Source organism: Planococcus citri, chromosome 3 (assembly GCF_950023065.1).
Source record: "Planococcus citri chromosome 3, ihPlaCitr1.1, whole genome shotgun sequence".
In the NCBI taxonomy this organism is placed as follows: domain Eukaryota; kingdom Metazoa; phylum Arthropoda; class Insecta; order Hemiptera; family Pseudococcidae; genus Planococcus; species Planococcus citri.
The window spans coordinates 50,108,763-50,130,927 of NC_088679.1; the positions used below are offsets into that span (position 1 = coordinate 50,108,763).

Consider the following 22,165-nt stretch of genomic DNA (forward strand, 5'->3'; position numbering starts at 1 on the left):
GATACAACCAGGCCACCGAAACCGGATGAAGAAAATGGTCATAATTACTATTTTATTTCGCATAACGAAATGATGTTAGATATCGCGGCTAATGAATATTTAGAATATGGTAAGGGCAGGCTCGCTAAAGTTAGCCTATTTTAAATTCTATCCTGTTGTCATTACCGAGGCTATTTTAAAATTAGCCGAACCAAAATGCAGCAGAAAAAGAAATTAAGAAAAAAATTCTACTCGGTAGAGAAAAATGTAAATGTTTGAAACATTATAATTTCAAATGTTGGTGAAAAATGCTCGTAAAATGAATTACTGAAATGAAAAACTTTCAACAATCTAATGAAAGTGAACCATCGGAATACTACGTTTTGTAAAACGTAGTGTTGATTTTATTCGTTTCTTGTTGGTTCTTATCAAATGTGTTTCAACCTTTTAGTATATTATTTAAATTATCATCGAATTATACGAAGAAACGTAATCGTAGATATGTCTGCTTACATAGGTACTCACGAAGAAGCAATGTACGGTACGAAATTAGAAACTATAAGAAAAATCCACGAAGAAGGAAAAATAGCGATATTAGACGTTGAACCGCAAGCTATGAAAATTCTCAGAACGGGAGAATATGCTCCTTTTGTCGTATTTGTAGCCGCTCCACCTATCGAAACCATTACCGATGTAAGTTTCCTTATGATTTTTAGTACCATTCGTTGTGTCTAAATTCAAGTATGAAAACGTTTGGGGTTAGAGGAGAGGTTATTAGAATAAATTCTGATTTGAATTTTTTTCAACATAATTATGTGTATTCTAATTTTCTTCAATTCTTGTTACATACGAATGGGATGAAATATTTGGAAATTTCTGATAAATATTATTCTATTATTTAAAGATTTAGTAAATATGTTGTAAGGTCTTGTGTGTGTCTAGTTGAAATTTGAATTTTTCAAAATATTATAAATCGTATGTTTCTTTTGAGATGAGTAACTTGACCTACCTATGCGTTGAAGTAATTATATTTTCACGAAATGCTTTCAAAACACCTTTTTTTTAGATTTTCTGAAGTACCTGGGTACCTAGCATTTCTTCAACCGTAGAATTTGATTTTGAAAATCGCAAATGAGTTGATAAAACCATTTTTTAAGAAATATAGAAAATTGTTTTAATATTATCTAATATTTTCAAACTTTACGTCTGTTACAACTAAAACTAAAATGTGAAAAAATTATTTACTTTTTTTCGGTAAAAATTGTTCATAAAAAGTTTTAGTTCAAAACAAGATCATCAAACTTGATTTTTCATCGTTGTTTCTTCATTCTGCGACATTCCCCGAATTTATTATCTGTAACTGTTGTCACCCGGAATGACCATTTCCCCGAATAAATTATTCTCGGACGCTTTTTTCTGAACTAACGAATTTTCGAATCTGATTTCTCAAATTAATATTCGTAATTTCCTAACCAAAAATTTTATTTCCTAATGTTATTGTTATAATAACTTGCGATTTTAGTAGGTACCAACCTACTTTTCCGTAATTTTGTATTTTGGCCATAAAATAAGATTTGTTAATAATTTTGATAAAACACTTCCTTATTTGAAAATCTGACCAAAAAAAATTAGATTTTTCTAAAACTTGAAAAAAGCAAGAAGTACATTCTGGAAATTTCGCCCAAAAATTATTTTCCTGAAATTTTGACAAAAAACAAGACTTTTCAGCAATTTTGATAATTCTGACAACAATTCAATTTTTCTTGGCAAGATTAAAATTTTTCTGCAATTTTAGCAAAAAACAAGATTTTTTTAGGAGAATTTTTTCAAATTTCTTTTTTTTGCAACTTATTTTGAAAAAATTTAACCCAGCAGGACCCTTAATTTTTCAATTGTGCACCTGAAATTTTTTTAATGCACAGACTCTATGGATTCTCAATTTTCATACTCTAGTAAAAAAAAAAAAACATGAGCGAATTTCATAAACCAAAATCTGAATTTTGAAAAATTTGTCGAAAGAAAAAAATAATTTAGCTTGTGTAATTTATTAGAATATCTGTTTAATTAATATTCTTAAAAACTTAGGAACTTATAATTTATAAATAATATTTAATTTTCAAATGTTTTGCAGTATGATGGTTTAGAAAGGTTGGTAAAAGATTCGGAAATGTTGCAACGCGCTTATAAACACCTGTTCGATATTACCATAATCAACGAAGATATTGACGATACGTTGAATGAACTGGAACATGCGTTGGAAATAGCTCATACGACTGTTCAATGGGTACCAGTCGCTTGGGTTTACTGACAGTGTGGTAAAACAAACAACGACGAGATTGTTGTAAGTTTTATTTTTTATTTTTTTTTACAGTTACTGAAAAAAATGAAGAAGATATTATTTTCATTGTAAATGGTTATTTTTATATTTTGTTTTCTTTTTCTTTCAGAGCGTAAGTTACAAAAGTTGTTGTTGATCGAGACCTTTAAAAAAACACAAAAACTGAAGAAGAATCCGCGACGTTCTACGATTGGAGAATCTTACGCGTAAAGGTGTACCTACTAGGTCTTTAAATGCGTGTGTACGTGTAGGTAAAGGTATCGTACGTATGAAGGGTTTACATCACAAATAATTTATCCATACATATAAAACGCAGGGCGTATAAAACAATCAGATTGTTGTTATTGTTGTTGTTTTTTTTTGTTCAACCATATTATACCATATTATTTTCAAGCAATACAATGAGCTCAGCTATTAGTTATTTACGATCGGAATACATAAATGTAATATTTCGTGTACAGATTTCGCGAATTTTTTTTCCTTTCTTCCTTTACTTTTTCTTCCTTTCATATTGATATTCGAGTTCTTTTCGAGGCTGTATTATGTGTTTGGCCGATTTCTACTCGCATTTGTAGTTTGTAAGAGCTATAGTGCGACGATAAGTGTAGAACTTTGGTAGAAATGGCGACGAGTTGTTCTCTTATTTTCTTTTTCTTTCTCGTTCTACATATTTTACCTACCTATTTATGTGTTTCACGGCGCAGAATTCACGACTCAAAGTCATAGAGCTATTGTCGAGTTCTGTAGGCGTACTTATATGTTCTGTTCATAATTTTTCTTATTTTTTTTTCTCGTTTAGCGATGTCGAATGTGCTGTATTGAGTGTTCATTGATAATAAGAATGAAACTCCCGAAACTCGAGTTTATTATGTATGATTTTTGTAATGACAATAATTCGATTAAAGGAATAGCGGACCAAGAACGAGGTCGAGTAAAATAAATACAAATACGTATGCGGGTCAGAGTTTTCGGCGTCGTTCAGTTTCCTTTTTATGTACGATGAATTGATTGAAAGTTACTATAGTATGTCGGTTTCGGAGAATTGAACGACAAAAGCGTAATTTGTGATTATATAAATGGCGGAATAATGAAAATAACGACGCGATAAAAAAAATCGTTTGGTCGGATGAAAATACGGTTTAAATTTTGAAAATAAATAAATAAGCGAAGTGCTCGTGGTTTTTTAAAAATAAAATAAAATAAATCTTAAAACGTAATTATCGAGTGTTGTTTCGGGATTTCTTTATATTGTTTGTTTAACAAAAACCATATGGTATAGTTCTCGTAGATGATTTTTAATATGATGAATGGATGTTGCGAAAATCTTTTTGTACATTAGAATTACATAGATAATATTTGTTATTTGACCATGCTGATTTGTATGACAAAATTTGTCAGTGTACTGAATAAGATTGTAAATGAAAGCTTCGACTATATACTATTTAACGTATGTAATATAAATGTATTTTTATATGTTTATGTAGTTTGATTTGTACAGAGATTAATTCGGTCTCGAAATTTAATTTGGTTTTAAGTAGTCTTGGCGATTTTTCGAGTTGGTAATCGCTGTCATTTTTTGCTAATGTTTTAACATCGGATTGTTTTCCGGTTCGGTTTGAGGTATTTTCTCGTTTTCAATATCTTGGTCGTAAATTTTCAAATGTTTCACGTGGTACCATAAAAATCCATCCAGAACTGTACCGAGCGTTAGGAACCCTTTAACAATAACGAAAGCACGAATTATTTAATGGAAAAATGTTTCATTTGTGAAAAAATAATCGTAATGAAACTCACCGCACGCCACAAGATTTAATGTGTATCTCAATTTATCAACGTCATATAACCAACAATTTCCTGTTTTGCCGCATGTCTCTTCGAATATTATACACGTCCAATCTGAAATTCAAAAGTCAAGTACATGATTCTGGTTCAACTATGTTGTATTGAAAATTGCAGAATTGCAGGTTTTTTTTCTTAATTGGTTCATTAATACGAGTAATGTACGTATCACTATTGATTTGGTTTGTGGTTGATATTATAAATTGTACGTACCTACTAATGTTCAAAAAACATTTTCGTCGCAATATTTGAATATTTTACGAAATTGTAACCCATGTTTCGATACGTTATCACATAACAATTTTTCTAAAATTCCAAAACTCATGACCCAATTTTGAAATTGAAATTCTTTAAAAATGTTTTAAAAACATTTTCGTCTCGATACTTTAATGTTACCCAAAATTGTGAGACATCCTATAAATCTTGACGCAATTTTATGTTGAAAAAATCTTAAAAGACGAAGAATTGAAGTCTGTAGAGTTCTTGAAAATTTTTCGTTTTTGGATAGAACCCTTCTGAAAAGTCAGATGCCTCTTTTTTATGATTGTGTTCTTACGTTAATTCTTACTTCTTACCTATTATGAATCCATATAATATTGGTGATGGAAAAGCTGCTAGTATTGATAATAAGGCTTTGTTAATTCCTAAAGATAATGACTTGTCAGCTTCACTTACATATCTGTAAAAAAAAAAAATCATCATTAGGTAGCTTACCCACCTAACTAGGTATTCAAAAGTTATGTGTTATTTTTCAGTACTTTAATTTTTTTTTACCACTGCCTACCAAAGTTTAAGTTTACCAGGTACTTTACCTAAAGCGTAAAATTTTCTTAATACTTTTGATACTAGTTCGAATGAGTCGGAATATTGCTAGCAGTATCAAAAATGATATCACATAGGATGAACAGTCCATGGCACATACACCATCGATCAGTGAATGAGAATCAGGCACACACGAACAGTGATTGTACACCTAAACGAAATTTTTTTAGTGATTTATTTGTCAAGATACACCATTTAATGAACAAGTCGCCGTCGTGTATTCATTGTAAGTCGATAGGTACCTACTTTTGAATTATTGAAAAAAGATGGTGCTTGACAACCGGCATGACAGGCAGAAAAAAACAGGCGATTGTCATCTGGATGGCACACTGGTGAATATTTTATATTTTCGCATTTATTATTGATATTACATTGGTCGGTAACATTCCAACTGTAAAATGGATATTTAAAAAAATAAATAGGTACCTATATTTCGAAACATATTGGTAGGTAAGGTATAGTTAGATAGCTCACTTATAGGCACATCTAAATTATTCAGTCAAGTCCGTAAGAATTTTTTAGTTGATTACCTGTGATCAGGATTCCTATGTCCATTAATTTGTATATCAGAACAATCTATAAAAATATAAGAAGAATGCACGAGAACGCTGAAAATGCCTACGATAACGTTGCATCCCATCAAAAGTCGTGGCGAAGGTTTGAAATAAGTCATTACAAATCCGACAATCAAAATACCAAAAGATTTTCCTATCAATGCTACAAATCCTGTGAGCAGTAAAATTTTTCGCTTCATATTATCACAATTTTTTGGTCCAAGTAAGTAGGTACCTACTTAGTTATACGTAGTATTTTGAATGTAATATTCTCTACCTGCCATAAAATTAGATTGCGAGGCCGATAAAGCAAATTGAGATTCGATGTATTTCGGTAGAAATATTTCATAGGCGGCCAATCCGATTTTAAAACAAACAGCGCTAAAGGCATCCAATAAAACCAATTTATTTTTTAATATTCTTTTCGTAGATGCGAGAAAGTCTTGTACTGAAACGGGACAAAAATAATCAATGAATAAGTTTCAAACAATAGGTAGGTAGGTACGATTTTGAAAATATTAATTAATTTATACCCGAAGGTGATGCTTCGACTTCTTTAATTTTAAGTTCGTTATTTCTTAACGCAGCTCTTGGTAAGGTACGAGGAAACAGACAAAGAAATAAGGTTAGAATAAAGCATAAAATACTAATAGGTATCCACCCTAAAAAAAAAAGTTCAGAATTTAAAAAAATGCGAATTGATTTGTAATTATAGGTAGTTCAGTTAACGATTTTGTAGGTAGGTAGGTACCTATCTGTACTTCTGTATCAAATGAAATTTAAGAAAAACTTGTACCCAGCTCATTGTCAGATGGACATTTAGATTAAATTTGAAAATTGACTATTTTTCATTACATTTTTCACATTTTTTCACTTACGAGAGAAGTATCCCAACATGCACAACATTTTTGAACCCGACAAAGGGGAATAAAAAGAGGATCCCAAAATATACAACCAGCAAAAATTTCAAAAGCTGAAATTCATTTCCCCATTTGTGGTGAATTTTTGAAAATTCAAAGGGCGGAAAATGAAAAAAAAATCAAAATCTCAGTGAATTGACCCAGAAAGCCGAGATTTGGTTTATACCCTATTTTCGATCTCTCGAGTCGATTGGTGAAGATTTCGAATCATTCTAGAGCCTCCATTCCATGCGAACTTTCGGATCCTTCAGTTTTCGAAACAACGCAGTAAATAGGATGAAAAAGAACAGGTCGAGAGTTCGCAGGCTCTAGAACGCATCAAAAACCATCACCAATCGACTTGGAAGTTGAAAATAGGATTCAAACCAAGTTTAAGTTTTTTTTTGTTCACGTATTCGAAAAAGAACGTTTTTTTTATCTTTCTCAAAAATCATTGAAGAAAATTTTTAATCTGAACCGGCACAAGTTGAAAAATCAGAGTTTATAGGTGCTGAATTTCATCCTCCCTTCTACTATTAGCATTTTATCGAACTCTGGAGAATCCTAAAATCTGCTGGAGGCTCCAAAACGGCTCGAAATCGTCACCAATTGACTCGGAAGGTCGAAAATAGCGTACAAATCAAATTTCAGCTTTCTAGGTCAATTCCCTAAAATTTTGATTTTTTTCTATTTTTGGACCAATTTTGATTTTTTTTCTATTTTTGGACCAATTTTGAATTTTTAAAAATTCGCCAAAAATTGAAAAACAAAATTCAGAGCCTGAAATTTTGGCTGGTGGTGGGTGTATTTTTGGGCCTTCTTTCGATTTCCTTCTCCCCAGTTCAAATTTTTTTGTGCTGGTTAATAAATTAGAATGGATCACAAGAAAATAAAAAAATGGAGGAGTTTTGATCTTTAGTAAAAATATTCATTTTGAGATGAAAGTCACTCAAGAGTCCTCAAAGAGGGAGTATTTTTGAAAAAAGCATGGTTTTTTCGCTCTAGCTCCTACTTAACCTGTTTTGGAAAACGTTGCTCAGTTCCAAAAAGTAGCATTTCAGATATTGCATCAACTTGGGCCATTGCCATCAAAATCCAAGGTCATTTTTAGAGAAATTTTTTCATTTGATATATTTTGCATTAAATATGCCAAAACATCAAAAGATGTCATTGCTGAAACTAGGGAAATATTTTGAAATGCAGTGGTGCTAATTTTGAATTTTTAAAAACTGAAAAAATTGATAGGTACCTGTGTAGGTAACTTTTTAGATTTTCAATACATAGGTAGACTATTTTTTGAAATTTGCAACAATTGGTCAAAAAATTAACATCTCTGCATTCCAAAAAATGTCCCCAGTTTCAAATTATGATGTCTTATCTTTCGATGTTTTGGCTTCGTTAATGTGAAATATTTCAGAAGGAATGCTAAAAGTGGTCTTGGATTTTGATGGAAATGACCTAGGTCGATGCAGAATCTCCAATACTATCTTTTGGCACAGGGCCAATTTTCTCAAAACAGGTTGGGTGGAGGCTAGAGCAATAAAAACACAATTTTTCAACTATGTCCCCTTTTTGAGGACCTACATCTCCTCCAGGCGCACTATATAGCCGAGCAAAATTTTTTTCTGAGTGACTTTCAACTCAAGTTGGTTGAAATCCTCCAACATTTTTTCCCCGATCCACCCAATGTACTTTCGTACATTGCTTTGCTGATTATTATTTTTCGCATACCTATACCTATTCATTAACTGAACCATAATTCTACAGAAGTAGAGCTTAAAAATATTATATATCTTGGATGTACATATTGTACCAGTTTTTTGTAATTACCAAGCCACCATGCTCCTACCCATCTAGGATCTTTTTTATCTATATTTGGTGTTGAATACGGATCGATATAAATTTCCAGTGTGTACGAAGCCAGCATAAAGCCCATAAATACGCCGATTAATCGTATCGCGTGAATTAATGCTGTAAAAAAAAATCAGCTAATTAAATTAAGTGTAATATGGTACGTAAGCAAAAGCACATTTGCCTACGTACCTACCAAGTTTCATGTATCTGCCTTTAGGTAGGTAATGCACTCGTAATAACTTACTATATAAAAAAGGAAATATATTTTTCCTGGTGTTATTGTCCAAATACACGGATCCAGATGTCTTTAAAAGAATACCAGCTATTTCAATTGTTAACTGAGCAACAAGAAATATTTTAAAAGCAAAATTTCTAGCCATGTTGTCTTTAAAATATTCATCGCAAGGTTCATCTTCTAGTTTTATAATTGAATAAATTCAAATTAATATTGAATCGACAATTCGACGAAGAACATTTTTACTGATGAAAATGCGACACCTGTTATATTCGTATATCCGGCGGTGTTATTGCTTTTATAGTCATCAGTGTAGATTTTTAAATTTTCTCCGGCACCGTAGCTAATGTAAGGCAATGTTCGCAAGAAACTAGAACATCCTGCAATAATCATTCCAACGGCTAACCATCTTCCTTTATGGCCTTTGCCCACGAAATAGGTGAGAATGAAGTTGAAAAATAAACTACCGATTTCCGCTGTGCCTTTGATCGATCCTGTAAAAAATAGGTAAACAATGAATAGGTACCTATCTAATTCGTTTCTTTACATGACTAGGTATTCGAGTTTTTCTTTTTAAAAAAAAACTTAATCCAAACGTTGAGTATACCTGCGTAAAGGCCTATTTTTTAAATTTAAATAGGTAATAAAACAAAATTTTAACAAAAATTCATTTTGAATCGTTCCTCTTTACCTATCATGTTTTGTTTCAACGAGTAGGTACAATATTTTTGTATTAGCCCTTTCCCCTCTTTTTCATGAAAAAATAACAGCACGTGGTTATTCAATCTTCACAGGTATAGGTATATCTATATCTTACTAATCTACACAGAATAATGAAAATATGTATACTTCTACTTACCCAGCATTTTACTGGACATTTTGTAATTTTTTTCAACCGTTGTGATGGTTCCCATAAAATAAGCATTTATCATATATAGCATGGTGAGCACTAAAGTATAAGCCAATGCAAAACTCTTTTTGCTAGCAAACACTTGTAACCAATTTGGAGTACAGCAATACACGCCACATTTTATGTCATCCTCCTTTTCATCCTTCGATTCTAAACATGTATATTATATGTAGATTTCACATAAAATAGGAAAATTTTATCATATATTTGGGTCAATTATTTATAGAAAATTATCATAGGTTCTTCATACGGCAAACAAATTTACCTTCATCGTCGTTCTTAGTAAAACTAACACGATCGCTCTGAATCATTTTCTGATTGGATTGATCATCAGTATCGTGATTGTATCGGACGACTTGGGCCATTTTCAAATGAATTTTTACTTATTCAACTTTCACATTCACGAATTTGAAAAAATAAAAAGTAAACCACATTCGAATACTTTTTACGGTTATAAACACCCATTCGTATCATACAAAAATGAACGACTATCGCTTTGAAGCTTTAAAAAATAAAGTTTTCGTTTGTGCCTACGAATGCTATCAGTAATACGTGTGTACATGACTTGTAAATTTTTAACAGTCGAACTAAACCATGGTAGTCGAGTCGTTCGCAAATTTAATTTAAACGTTATTCACGTAGTTTGAAGATTTAGCCGGAAGGTCAGAACGTTTTTCTTTGATTAATGTAAAATGGACCTAAAAAGAGAATACCTTTATTATAACATTTTCTAACATTTATTTAATAAGGAAAGCATCTTAATGCTATACAACTACCATACCTACCCGAAGTACAATATTGAGTATTCTTTAGGCAATATTACTGAATTAACATTTTTTTTTTTTTTTACTGCCACACAAAATATATAAATAGGTAAATAATTGACTAACATTATCTATAAAGAATCGCCCAAATTTCTCAATTTTTCAAACGTTAGTTCTCTGACTTCTTGGGTGCTTAATGTGACGCCGTAGTTTATTTCCATGAATTGTTGTATATCCGTTCCTATCAAAGAATCCAAGCCCAATTCCAACATGGTCAGTGTTGGTAGAATACTGCTTGGGTTTTTGATACCTGTACAAAAATACATAGGTACATAAGTAAGAAGAGTATAGCTACGAGTATTCGTCTAGGTATATCAATTTATAAAATGTGAAAAAAAATTAATCATTATATTCTATACATTACTAACCTAAGAATTTAGCAACTCCTTCAACAATAGCATCGGCTTTCGAGTACGTTTCAACTCCACTTCTTTCGTTAATTATGTAAGACGACAGAATCATTTCAGAATTTTCCAAAAATTTGTGCAATGTTTTCAGGCAAGAATTGACTGGTTGGAAAGCCAAATTTATGGATTTAGTATTCTCGTATAAAATTTGTTTTTCCAGTTCTCCTATGTTTCCCCAATGGATCAAAGTCTACAGAAATTAAATATAAAAGATTAAAGGAAGGTAGGTGCATAATATAGGTGGTAGGTATAAGAATACTCGTCTATCCTATTACTTACAGCACACAAACCAGTATCTTTTCGTTTTCTCATTACATTTTGTATTAACCCATTAATGTAGCTATTAAGGCCATAACCTTTATCACCGTATAAAAATTCAACTGCTGAAAATGAAACGAAATACTTCAAATTTTGGCCAATTTTTCGTGTTAGGGTGTCCATGTTTTTGAGGAAATCGATTTTGTAATCTTTTATATTTTTCAAGTCATTTTCGTTCAAAGCGTCGATCGATTTATTTTCCAAAACCTGAAAGTTATAATGTAAGTATAGGTAAGAAAACCGCACCCAATTCGACGAGATATGTAAAGTTCAATAAGTAGGTAGGCAATAAAATATAAGTACTTTGGATGCGGTAAAATCAAATACTCCTTCGATTGGACCTAGTTGTTGAGCTTTCTTCAAAATATTTTCACATGTTTTTAAATTCAAATCATTCGATTTCAAAGTGATCACGGAAGCGTTTAAAGATTTCCATTTATGCAAGTAGATTTCTTTCAAATGTTCTGATTCTGACTCGACGGTTTCTAGCGAAACGAGAACTACGTTTTTAACGCCATGAGAAATCATCCAGTTTGTGACATATAAACCAAATCCAGTGGTTCCTCCTGAAATTATATTTATTGTAAGAAAATGATCATATTAATGCATGCAACAGAAAAAAAATTATATAAATGGGGGAGGGGGGAATCTTACCTAAAACAATGTAAGATTTCGAATTATCGAAGTAAGCTCTTGGTTTGGCGTTGAAAATTTTAGCGCAAGTATTCGTTGAATTTTTATCAAAATTAACGTTGATTATTGTTTTATACATGTTATTGCCTTCATATGAGTGACTGAAAACATGAAACAATTGATTAATGCGGTAGGTATAGATGGGGTATTTCACACATGAAAGCATATATTGGCTTATCAGTGATGATTTATGGTAATTTGTTGTGAATAAGTAGATAGGGTAGGTAGGTATGTAGGCGGAATTGTGCGATTATTGAATGAGTAAGTAACGGCAGTTCAGAAAATAAGAACCTGTCGAACATAAATTAAGTAAATATAGGTACCTGCTTAAATAATTAACTTTCAAATTCCCAGTTGAATTGTTTTCTTTTTCAATTCTCACGTTGAAGCAGTGCTCACAATTTTTTTTTTTTAGGTAATATTTTTTCAAATCTGTAGGCCAATTTACACGCTTTTATATTTAGGTAGGTATGTACATACTTTTTTGAAATTATTTTTCTAATTTGAGAAAATGAATAAAATTTTAGATAATATTTCACGCTGATTCAACTCAGTTTAGCCAAACAAAATTTCAGACATCTGACAGAAATACAAGTAGGTAGCTCCTAAATTGTTTAAAATGTTGACTAATTTTATTTTATATTCATATATTTTAAGATCTGGCGGTAGTGCTTAAATAGGTAACTTCGTTCGCATTTCAATTTTCAAATACTTGCGAGTGATTCTAAACTTTCTTCGAATATTTAAAGAAATATTTTTCCAAATTAAATAGCCATCCTGGGTATTAAAGTTTCACATATGGACAAGGAATTCAAATCTCTCTGAAGAATAACGAAGAAGTAACAGAAAATCATAAGACCTGAGGTCTGAGATTCATATATTGCATGGATGTTTTTCTTTCATGTGCTCACTGACCGATTCTTATTAGCAGAATCTCTTTTTCATAACCTCCTCCTCCTCCTCCTCTTCCTCGTTCTTCAAACAGATGCAAATACATTTATATTAATAGTCATCGTTTACAACAACATGGCTTTTACCTTAAAGCTGTTTGTAATTCATCTCCAGCAAATGAAGTGTAAGGTAAGGGTTGAATGGCACCAGATTTCAAACCATTCTGCATCAAGTCGCTGATTTGTTTGATTACAGAATCATTATCAAATATGCGTGAAACTGTTATACGATGGCAAGTTAAACATCTCATATTGCCGCTGGAACCTGCCATGAATATAAATAATCAACAATATTAATAAAATAAAAAAAAGTCATGTAGGAATACCTACTATATCAAGGTAGGTACTTATTATGTACCTATCTTTCAGTAATTTTCCGTTCACTTTCATGTGCAACTTGAAAACAAAAATAGGTATAATAAATTACATATTTACCAAAATTTTCTTCAGAAACGCTGTCGTTATCAAAGTACACCAGTTTGCCCTTTGGAGATAGCGAATTAATGTACGATCGTACGTTATAAGCACGATTGAACGTAGTATCAAACAAAATGTTGACACCTGTATTGTCTGTTTTTTGCAATAGTTGCACGTAAAAGTTGTCATTTTGTGATACGAGGAATTGCGTGTCTTTAATCTAAAATAAATTCGAAAGAAACATAAAAACAATATACCGCAAAATGCTTATTTTACATACGAATCTGATTTTTAAAAAAAATTACTTGAGGGAATAATTTCTTCAAGAGTAACTTTTGTGATTTATCTGTTAATAATACGAATGGGTTGAGCTGATATTGTAGAGCGATGTAGAGTGACGCTATAGCGATGCTGTTTGCACCAATAATCAATACAGAATTTCCTTTCTCAATACCGCTTCGTAAGCATAAAGAATAATAAGCCTAATAAAAAATCATAGATTGATAAAATAATCTTACAGGCATAAAAATAGGTTTGAAAAACTACAAGTAGGTATGGTAATTAAACTTACTAAGACGTAAGCAAATGGAACTGTTGCTGCTTCTTCCATAGTCCAATTTTTAGGTACATTCCATACAAAGTTATCGTTAGCAATTACATTTGAGGCAATGGCTCCTTCTTTCACTAAACCGAAGATTTTTTCTTTACCATTGTATCCAGAAAATTCTAAACCGAGCTGCAACAAATTAATCGTAAGTTCAATGAGTCAAAATTCTTCTATAAAAAATGGCTATGTAGAAAAATTATCATGTAGGTAAACCCTGAGTAAAAATTTACTTTTGATTCGGCCGTGACATCTGCGAATTTCCCTTTTACCAATGCTTGACTCTGTAAATCCAGCGAAGCGCTATAAATCTCGCAACAAATATTCTTATTATTTTTGGAACTTCTGGAACAAACAAAAGCCACGTAACTTAGTAGGCTATTGATCATCTCAAGAATTTTTGTCTTTCTTTTTCAAAAATTACGAGCACCTAGATACGTACTTGGAAGCGTAATTTATGTTTTTTATCCAAGAAATGCTTGTAGGATCTTTATCGAAATCGAATCCCGCATAAACATTATCACAAGGCACGTAGTAATCATTCGATAAAGGAAGGTATACGTATGTTCCCCAAGTACCATTTTTGAAAACGTTCACAGGGTAGTTACTTTTCAAGTGAACATGATACATTTCGCAGGTTACAGAAAACATGGGAGCTGTTTCATCTTCGATGATAACTATGCTGGAATTATTACGAAATTTATTATATCTACGTGTTATAGCAAGGTCAAAGGATGGATAATGAAAAAAATTTAAGGATTTTGATGTGTAAGTACATATGTACATATATGCAATTTAGAAAAAATCTTGGCTCCGGAAGTGCCCCTGAAAGGAAGATATGGGTCTTCAAAAAGGATACATTTTCGAAAAAATCGTGTTTTTTTTGAAAATGTCCCCTCCCTGTTTGGAAAAAATATGGCTTAGTGCCGAAAGATTAGTATTTATTATTCTGCGTCAATCTAAGCCATAATCAACTGGGAAAATATTTTTAAACACAGTTTATTTTTGTCATTATTGTAAATTTTGAAAAGAGCCACAGCGAAAAAAACCATGATTTTTTCCCAATATGTCCCCTCTCTGAGGATCATATCTCTCCTCCAGGGGCATTTCCGAAGCTAACAATTTTTCTGATTGTGAGTAACTTTCAACTCAAAATTAAGGTCTCCACTTTGACCAAAACCCTATTAGTAGGTTCAGATAGATTTATGCTACTTGTTTTTTTTTTTTTAAATTGCCTATTACTATTTACTGTCATATAAGTAAGCATGAAAGGGGAAGGAATAAAAGACCTAAAAGTAGTTCACCACACACCCGATGACGACCGAGCATCTACCAATAACTGAGGAAACTATGTACAGATAAACATGCTGCCTACCTTGAAAATTGAAGGGGCAAAGAGGTTGTTTAGGGAGTACCGAGACCTACATCACATTAAGTTTCGATCATTCGGATGAGAATGAGAAGTAGTCTCACTCTAAAATTCACAATGAGAAAGTAATGCAAATGTTGTCTTTTTTAAAAAATCGAAATAGGTCACACGAGGGTTTTATCATGACATTGTTCAAATTTTGTTTTCAAGGTTTCATTATCATCTATGTATCTACATACTATCGTCTATCTATACCTATTCCTATTACCTACCAATGCTGGTTTTTGAACATGATAAGTATTTAACTATGGCTGAAGAAACTAAATAAAGTCCCGAGGTACTTACCTTATATTTTTGTTTTTAACTTCAGCTTTCACACTCTTGGTAAAGTTCAGAACATTATAGGTTTCAACTCCTCTGGCGATAATTAAAACATTATCGGTTAATTGATCGGGTATTTGTTGGACTTTCTTAATCCAATCTAACGAGTCATTTGATACTGTAACCACATAGGGCATTTTATCGGCCCACAAATTGGCCTATAAAGAAAAAAAAACAATTTAAAAAACTTGAACAAGAAATAAATTAGGTTAGATAAAATTGAAATTGATAATAACTTTTTTTAGAACGATGTAAGCTTTATCTTGGAACGTTAAATAAGACACCAATTTTAATTCTGTGTCTTCGACAACATTGACATTCTCTTGAATATCTTCTTGCAGTACAACACAACCTCCTGCTCTGACAGCTTGAATAACGTTTTCGAATAAATTAGAGTTGCTGAGCACATTGGATGCAATTACAATGTGGCAATTTGTATCGACTGATTCGAGGGTCAAATCTTTGCACACAGTTTTTATATTATTATTTTCCAATTTTTCTGTGTTGTCTAAAGGCTCCGAAGAATAAACTGTGATATCAATCTGAAAAAATAAAAATTACTCGAATTTATGATACTTGGGGTCCATAACTATATAACTGAGCACTATAAGCTTACGGAAGTTGTAGGATTTCCATTCACTATTTTAGGCGATAGTAAAGACTCGAATGTATTGTATGAGCTTAATTCAGCAACTTTTAATTCACTTTGTCCGCACCAGTTTTCAAGGGCGATTTGTAAACTGATATCGCAAGCGTTTTGAAGCTAAATGGTAAAAATCAAAAATGTTTTAATTGAAATATGTACTAACTATAGATAGTGAATAAGTAAGATGAATAGGTATATGTTAATGAGGAAATATAGGTACCTTCATGCCAACAAAAGGTACGAATTTATAAGCTTCTAATTTCGGCTGAGTGCCAGACGTACAAGCTAGAGTTTTGATTTTAATATCTCTGATTTCCATGCAGTCCGAGTTGAAAACGTTATAAGCGTTGTTATGTTTAACAATAATTTCTGAAATAAAAATCTGATTAGTTTCAATCTAATTTCGTTATTTGTAAATTTTACGAATTCAGATTTTTTAATTTCAAAACCTTCGTTATTTTTGAAGTTGGTTGGATCAAGAACAATTTTCCTGATGAAGGAAACCACCGAGTAACTATTCTCAGCGAATTCTGTCGATAATATGGAGAATTGCAGAGCAGATTCTAATAATGAATTCCAGTTTGACGGCGTAACTTTGCATGAGTTATCTGCAAAACGTTGTCATTTTAATTAAAATGTAGCCTATCAAATAGTTAGGTAGGTATCTACTAAAATCTATTCACGTTGTTAAAATTATGATTACTTTGATAATTTACTGCTTTCAGGGACTGGAACACTTCATTAAAATTATAGTGCTTGGCACTAAGATCGTTGTAGATATCAGTTTTGAAAATTTCACTAGTAGAATTGTTCGATGAATTTTGCTGGAAAATTTTCTTTGGCAGAAATTCTTTCGTCACATTTGGTGGTATGTACGCATGACCACTAGCAACAATACTGCCACTTTCAAAAATTTCAAATTTGTTAGTTGTATTCATAATATTCACAAAGAACGTAACATGACCTGAAAAAAATCACAGAAAATAGAAAACAAGTTTAAAATTTAACTGCATTAAATTGGGGGGGGGAATGCCATACCATCATCTGGAATAACAGTTTCGCGGACAAAAGATACGTTTTCTACGACCAGGGGAATCTCTGAAATCGGTTTCACTTGCAAACGACTGAAAGCTCTCCACAATAACGTCTGTAATAAAAATACCAATAACCCGATTGGCACATTTCTGGTGATATCTGACTAATCATTTCTGCAGTCAGAAATTGCCGTTTTGACAGTCAGATTCGCAGTCTGACTACAATCAACCAATCAGAAACAAGTATTTTTTTGAAATTCCAAGATGGCGGTGACTCGTCAGAAGACTGAGTGGAGATCTGAGCGTGGATCTGACTAGTCAGATCCACACTCAAAACCACAGTCAGATATTGCCGTTTTGGCAGTCAGAAAATACATTCTGATTGATATGTGGTCAGATCCCTATTCAGATGCACTGTCTGAAAAATGCCGTTTTGCCAACCGGGAATTTAAAAATACTTCGAAAAATATTCGCAGCTTCGGCAAGAAAAAAATCTTACAATGTAGAATGATTTGGGAAACAATTCGTTGTTATTTAGATAATTTTCAGGTAAAAATTTGAATTCTTCTTTGTCAAAGTCCACCACAACTTCTATTTCACCAGCTGTTCTGTTATCCTGCGGAGAAATAAATTAAATAGGTGCATCATTATCATTTTGTAGTACACTTACTTTAAAATGAAAATTCGTATTGGCATTACTTTCGGAGCAAATGACACCACATTCCAGTTTACTGAATGATCCCATTCAATCATTGACTGAATCATAGGTGTCTTATGTGAAACTGGAAATTCTATTTTTGGGTATAGATTTTGAATTTGTGGTTGGAATCCTACATTAAATATCCTGAAAAAAAAATCAATGGCGTGTGATTGCAATACTACAGGGTTCTACTTTAATAACATTTTGCCCCTGAAATGGGACTGAGATAGGCAATCTATTAAACATTACAACTCAATCAGAATCTCTGTGAAAAGAGTTCAAGCAATTTTGCTGTTACGGGATTTTTTGCGGAAATAAAATGGGGGGGGAGAATTTATTCATACAATTATGCGAACAAAAATTCTGAATTATTCTCGACGTACTTTCCGATTGATGACACGAAACTGTAGGCATCAGCTTGTCCATTAAATAATGATAAGGCAGGAATTTTCGGTGTTTTGAGCACTTCAATATCGCCGCTGAAACCGACTTCTAGACCAAATGAAAAATCTTCCAGATAAAGTGCTTTCTGTATTCAAAAAATAATAATAATTATAAATTTAAAAAAAAAAAACAGAGTATTTGCGCGTAATTATGCGAATATTTTTCTTTATTTTTTTTCAGTAGGTATTTAAATTAAAACGTTTACTTGAATTGGAGAAGCAGAAGTTAAACTGGAAATTAAATATGAAGCAACGGTCGAAGATTCGCAAGCAGCAAATGTGAGCCATTTTTTGGAGGGTAGTGTAGCATTTGACAAAACCTACGAAAAATTCTCGTGTATGTAGGTACTTCTTCTGCATTAAGAAAATCCCAAAAGATCTGATGCAAAAATTTACCAGTTGTAAATCGTCTGTGAGTTTTGAGATATTCTTCGATGATTTTAGAATTCCAATAATGTCTACAGGATTTGAGCCGATTTCTTTCACGTTGACTCCTCTTGAACTTAAAGTTTTGTTGAAATTATCGATAGATTGTTTCGGACCGGAAAAATAGGTGCACTGTGAAGATATTTTGGCGAAAACATAACTGTCAGCAGGAGGGAGGTATTTATTCCATGGAACATCTGTAAAATTTCACAACTAAGGTGTTAAATACCCGCAATATTTTGATAATATGCACACCCTCTACGCTTTAATAAATGTCTGTGCATAAATTTCGGGTAATTACCGGCTTTAATAATTGTTGACGGATAGTTAAAACGTTGTAATAAAGATCCGATATGAAAAGCTGATAGAACAGCTTGCTGTAAAGTGTAACATCCATTTGCATACCCGGCAGCAATCTCTCCGATGTTTAAACCAATTATGAAATCTATTTCCAAATTGAGGGATTTCAGCACATCAATTGTACCGATCTGAGAAAATATGTCATTTTACGGGTTGCATAGGTATTAATTTAAAGAACGAGGTGGGATACTGTAAAGCGTTAGTTTTTTTTTTACTTGTAAAGCTGTTATTCCAAGAATCACATTGAGCAATGATTTTTCAGTATTCAACGTTTCTAAAATTTTTCTCAAGTCTATTTTATTTACTACTGTTTTTAGAACATTTTGGCAGTTATTGATCGAATTTTGGAATTCGATTATATTGAATAAATCTGATCCAGTAGGTTTCCATTCCGCTTCAATACCGGGTAAAATTAAACACAGTTTTTGTTCAGAATATCTCTGGATTTGCTGTAAAATATGCACATTCGTTTGTATATATTTTTTTGAATGATGGAAGATGAGCATAGATAGGTATTTACTTTTATTTCTTTATCTCCGTTTCCACCCAATATCACATATCCACGAAAATCATGACCTCTAATATTCTTTCTGAATATGTTATTCAAAAGGGCATATAATTCAGGATCTTTTGGCAATGAAGATAACTAGTACAGAAACAGAAAAATCATAACACTAGGTATAGGTAGGTACTGAATTGATAGCTGATTTGGCGCGCTCCATAAATTATCATATACCTTTTGAAACATAGTTTCAACTGCACTTTCAGTAACTCCAGAAACGCATACAAGTCTTGGAATATTATCATAGAAATTTTGCTTCACTTTCTTATTGGATAAGAGCAATGCGTGACCATTTGCTCCCCCTACACCGAAAGAATTTACAGCAACTAATCCACCATCCCATGGAGTAGGTTCTGTAATTACCTGCGAATAATTTGCAATTAGATAGGTAATTACGTCTCGTTACCATCGAAAGTAAAAACAATCTGAATAAAATATACTTTAAGGCGTCCATCTAATAACGCGGGTATATCGGGGTTTGGAACATTGTAATGTAAATTAGGAGGTAAAATTCCACATTCCATCGCAACGCATACTTTGATGACTGCGGATAAAGCACTAGCTGGCTCAGCATGGCCCATGTTAGATTTGATGGATCCTGTACGTAATGGTTCTTTTCTGTTTTTACAAAAAACTTCCGTGACTGCGTTCATCTCTTGTGGATCACCGACCTTGAATTTAAATCAAACTCAATGTCACTTTTCCCCGAAGAAATTACGAGTTAAAAAAAATGTATTGTCCAAGTTAGATAGGTATATTAACCCTGGTGGCTGATCCGTGAGCTTCCATAAAGTCGATTGTAGATGGGTCAATATTAGCAAGCTGTGCAACTCTTCGGAATAATTTGACTTGTTGTGGACCCGATGGAAATGTAATACCTTCATCTTTATAACCGTCACAATTACTACCTGCGGCCAAAACTTGGGCGTATACTCGTTTAGCACTCTTGGCTTTCTGCAATAAAACTGCCACAACGCCTTCACTGCGGACGTAGCCATCCCCTGTAAATATATGAAAAAATAATGCAGCCCTAGTAAAGCTTCAAATTTGTAAAACAAAGAGATCGTACAAAAGGGCAAATCTTACCACTGATATCAAAAGCTTTACATTTCCCTTCAGGCGATAACATATTAAGACACTGGAACATTAGGCAAACGCAAGGATTCAAAACTAAATCAGTACCGCATACAAAACATGCCTCACAAACTCCATCTTTGATCATATCATAGGCTTGTTGAAAAGCAACTAATGTTGTTGAAGAGGCCGTATCGATCGAATAACTAGGACCTGAAGGAAAAAAATCCATTCGACCACGACAAATAAATTATCGCTATAAAATACGTTTAGGGTAAGAAAGAGAACATAAGTTTCGCTTGCCTTTTAAATCCAGCATATAAGAAACACGATTAGCGAACATTGTTCTTGTACATCCGGTATATTCGAAACCATTAATTTTATCCGGCATTTGTGACCATTTATCTTGCGTTTCACTAGACGCAATTCCAACCACAACCCCAGTCTTACTCCCTTTCAAATCCTCCGGATGTAAACCTACATACAGTAAGCTGCGTTTAGTTTCTTTTTCGTTCAGCATTTGCAATTTCTTGCATGAAAAAAAAATAACCTGCATCGACGGTCGCTTCAAATGCAACTTCCAGTAAACCTCGAATTTGAGGATCCATACGTTCAGCTTGTTTTGGATGTATGTTGAAGAATTTGGCGTCAAATTTCGATAAATCTTTAAGTAATCCGTAACGTTTGATAGCTCCATACAACCCTGGTTAATAGGTATTAAGCAAAATGAAGATGAGTATAACTTTGGCCAAGTTTTGATTTTACCAATGATGAACTTAGAATACATATAATAAGCAGGTAGGTACCTACCATTTTGGAATCGTCTCGGTTCATCAGTGATTAAATCGATCTTTGATAGAAGTTTACTCTGGAATTCTTCGACAGAATCGCAGTTTGGAAGTCTAGCAGATATACCACTGATTACAATGTCTTCATCATTCCATTTTGATCCATCTAAAAGATCTGATTTAGCAACCATGGTTGATGGGGAAAAGTCTTTTGAGATAAAAACAACAGATCTGTAAAAATTCAAACTTATACGATCAGATTTCAAAAGATATATTCATACAAACTATTCGTAAAAATAATAGGATAGGTATAGGTACTTACCTTACTTCAACTCTATTATTGCACCGACAACTCCTCAAAAGAATTCACTGTTACTGGTCACTGGTACAAGAGCAAGTAGGTAATCAATAAGGGATCATTTTTCATCGAGATAAGTTTGATTTATGTCGCTAAAAAAATAAAATAAAAAAAATAAAACACATCGCAAAGTTAGAAGTTATGGGATTTATGCAGATAAGAGAGCAGTTGTTTTATGTAAAATTTATCGTGTTTCGTTGAAGCTTGAAATTTTTTTCAACACCTAGATTAACTCTGAATATTGTCAACATGGCCAACATGGGTATACCTTATGTTATATGTAATACATATTATTGCAGATAAAAATGAAAAAAGCAATTGAGTGAACATTCGTGCGATGAATTTATTACTAAAATGCCAGGATTTAGCAAGGTTTCCTCA

At 32.6% G+C, this 22,165-nt stretch overlaps 3 protein-coding genes across 16 annotated transcripts in view; 1 reads left to right on the forward strand and 2 right to left on the reverse strand.

Moving 5' to 3' along the window:
- The window catches only part of CASK (peripheral plasma membrane protein CASK), a 94,644-nt gene extending 90,850 nt beyond the window's left edge, over positions 1-3,794 (forward strand). For all 12 annotated transcript variants that reach the window (XM_065355212.1, XM_065355220.1, XM_065355215.1 and 9 more), the window contains 4 exons: positions 2-109; positions 497-672; positions 2,111-2,320; positions 2,427-3,794. In XM_065355212.1, coding sequence (XP_065211284.1) covers positions 2-109; positions 497-672; positions 2,111-2,287 — 461 coding nt within the window. In that variant the 3' untranslated portion in view covers positions 2,288-2,320; positions 2,427-3,794. The remainder of the gene's footprint in view (position 1; positions 110-496; positions 673-2,110; positions 2,321-2,426) is intronic.
- LOC135839266 (solute carrier organic anion transporter family member 74D-like) lies at positions 3,295-9,991 on the reverse strand. 2 transcript variants are annotated; one of them, XM_065355227.1, is made up of 13 exons: positions 9,696-9,991; positions 9,380-9,580; positions 8,784-9,014; positions 8,530-8,697; positions 8,262-8,402; positions 6,066-6,194; positions 5,810-5,980; positions 5,509-5,704; positions 5,225-5,369; positions 4,969-5,129; positions 4,732-4,835; positions 4,112-4,213; positions 3,295-4,033 (listed from the first exon to the last, which is right to left on the reverse strand). In XM_065355227.1, exons 1-13 carry the CDS (start codon positions 9,793-9,795, stop codon positions 3,897-3,899), a joined length of 1,986 nt encoding a protein of 661 aa, XP_065211299.1. In that variant the 5' UTR covers positions 9,796-9,991; the 3' UTR covers positions 3,295-3,896. The 2 variants fall into 2 exon arrangements, with proteins under 2 accessions (XP_065211299.1, XP_065211298.1); XM_065355226.1 differs by having other exon boundaries at positions 8,530-8,700.
- A 138-nt stretch (positions 9,992-10,129) lies between these two features.
- LOC135839262 (fatty acid synthase-like) lies at positions 10,130-21,890 on the reverse strand. 2 transcript variants are annotated; one of them, XM_065355210.1, is made up of 34 exons: positions 21,749-21,890; positions 21,449-21,657; positions 21,189-21,341; positions 20,942-21,115; positions 20,651-20,851; positions 20,327-20,565; positions 20,005-20,235; positions 19,739-19,927; positions 19,523-19,648; positions 19,218-19,451; positions 18,944-19,130; positions 18,613-18,839; positions 18,423-18,536; positions 18,157-18,302; positions 17,773-17,917; positions 17,573-17,689; positions 17,078-17,186; positions 16,743-17,003; positions 16,489-16,647; positions 16,260-16,408; positions 16,010-16,156; positions 15,630-15,935; positions 15,358-15,551; positions 14,086-14,325; positions 13,877-13,988; positions 13,611-13,775; positions 13,345-13,521; positions 13,058-13,259; positions 12,710-12,887; positions 11,634-11,773; positions 11,283-11,545; positions 10,941-11,186; positions 10,623-10,851; positions 10,130-10,504 (listed from the first exon to the last, which is right to left on the reverse strand). In XM_065355210.1, exons 2-34 carry the CDS (start codon positions 21,615-21,617, stop codon positions 10,326-10,328), a joined length of 6,108 nt encoding a protein of 2,035 aa, XP_065211282.1. In that variant the 5' UTR covers positions 21,618-21,657; positions 21,749-21,890; the 3' UTR covers positions 10,130-10,325. The 2 variants fall into 2 exon arrangements, with proteins under 2 accessions (XP_065211282.1, XP_065211283.1); XM_065355211.1 differs by having other exon boundaries at positions 21,449-21,672; positions 21,749-21,845.
- Between the last annotated feature and the right edge of the window lie 275 nt (positions 21,891-22,165).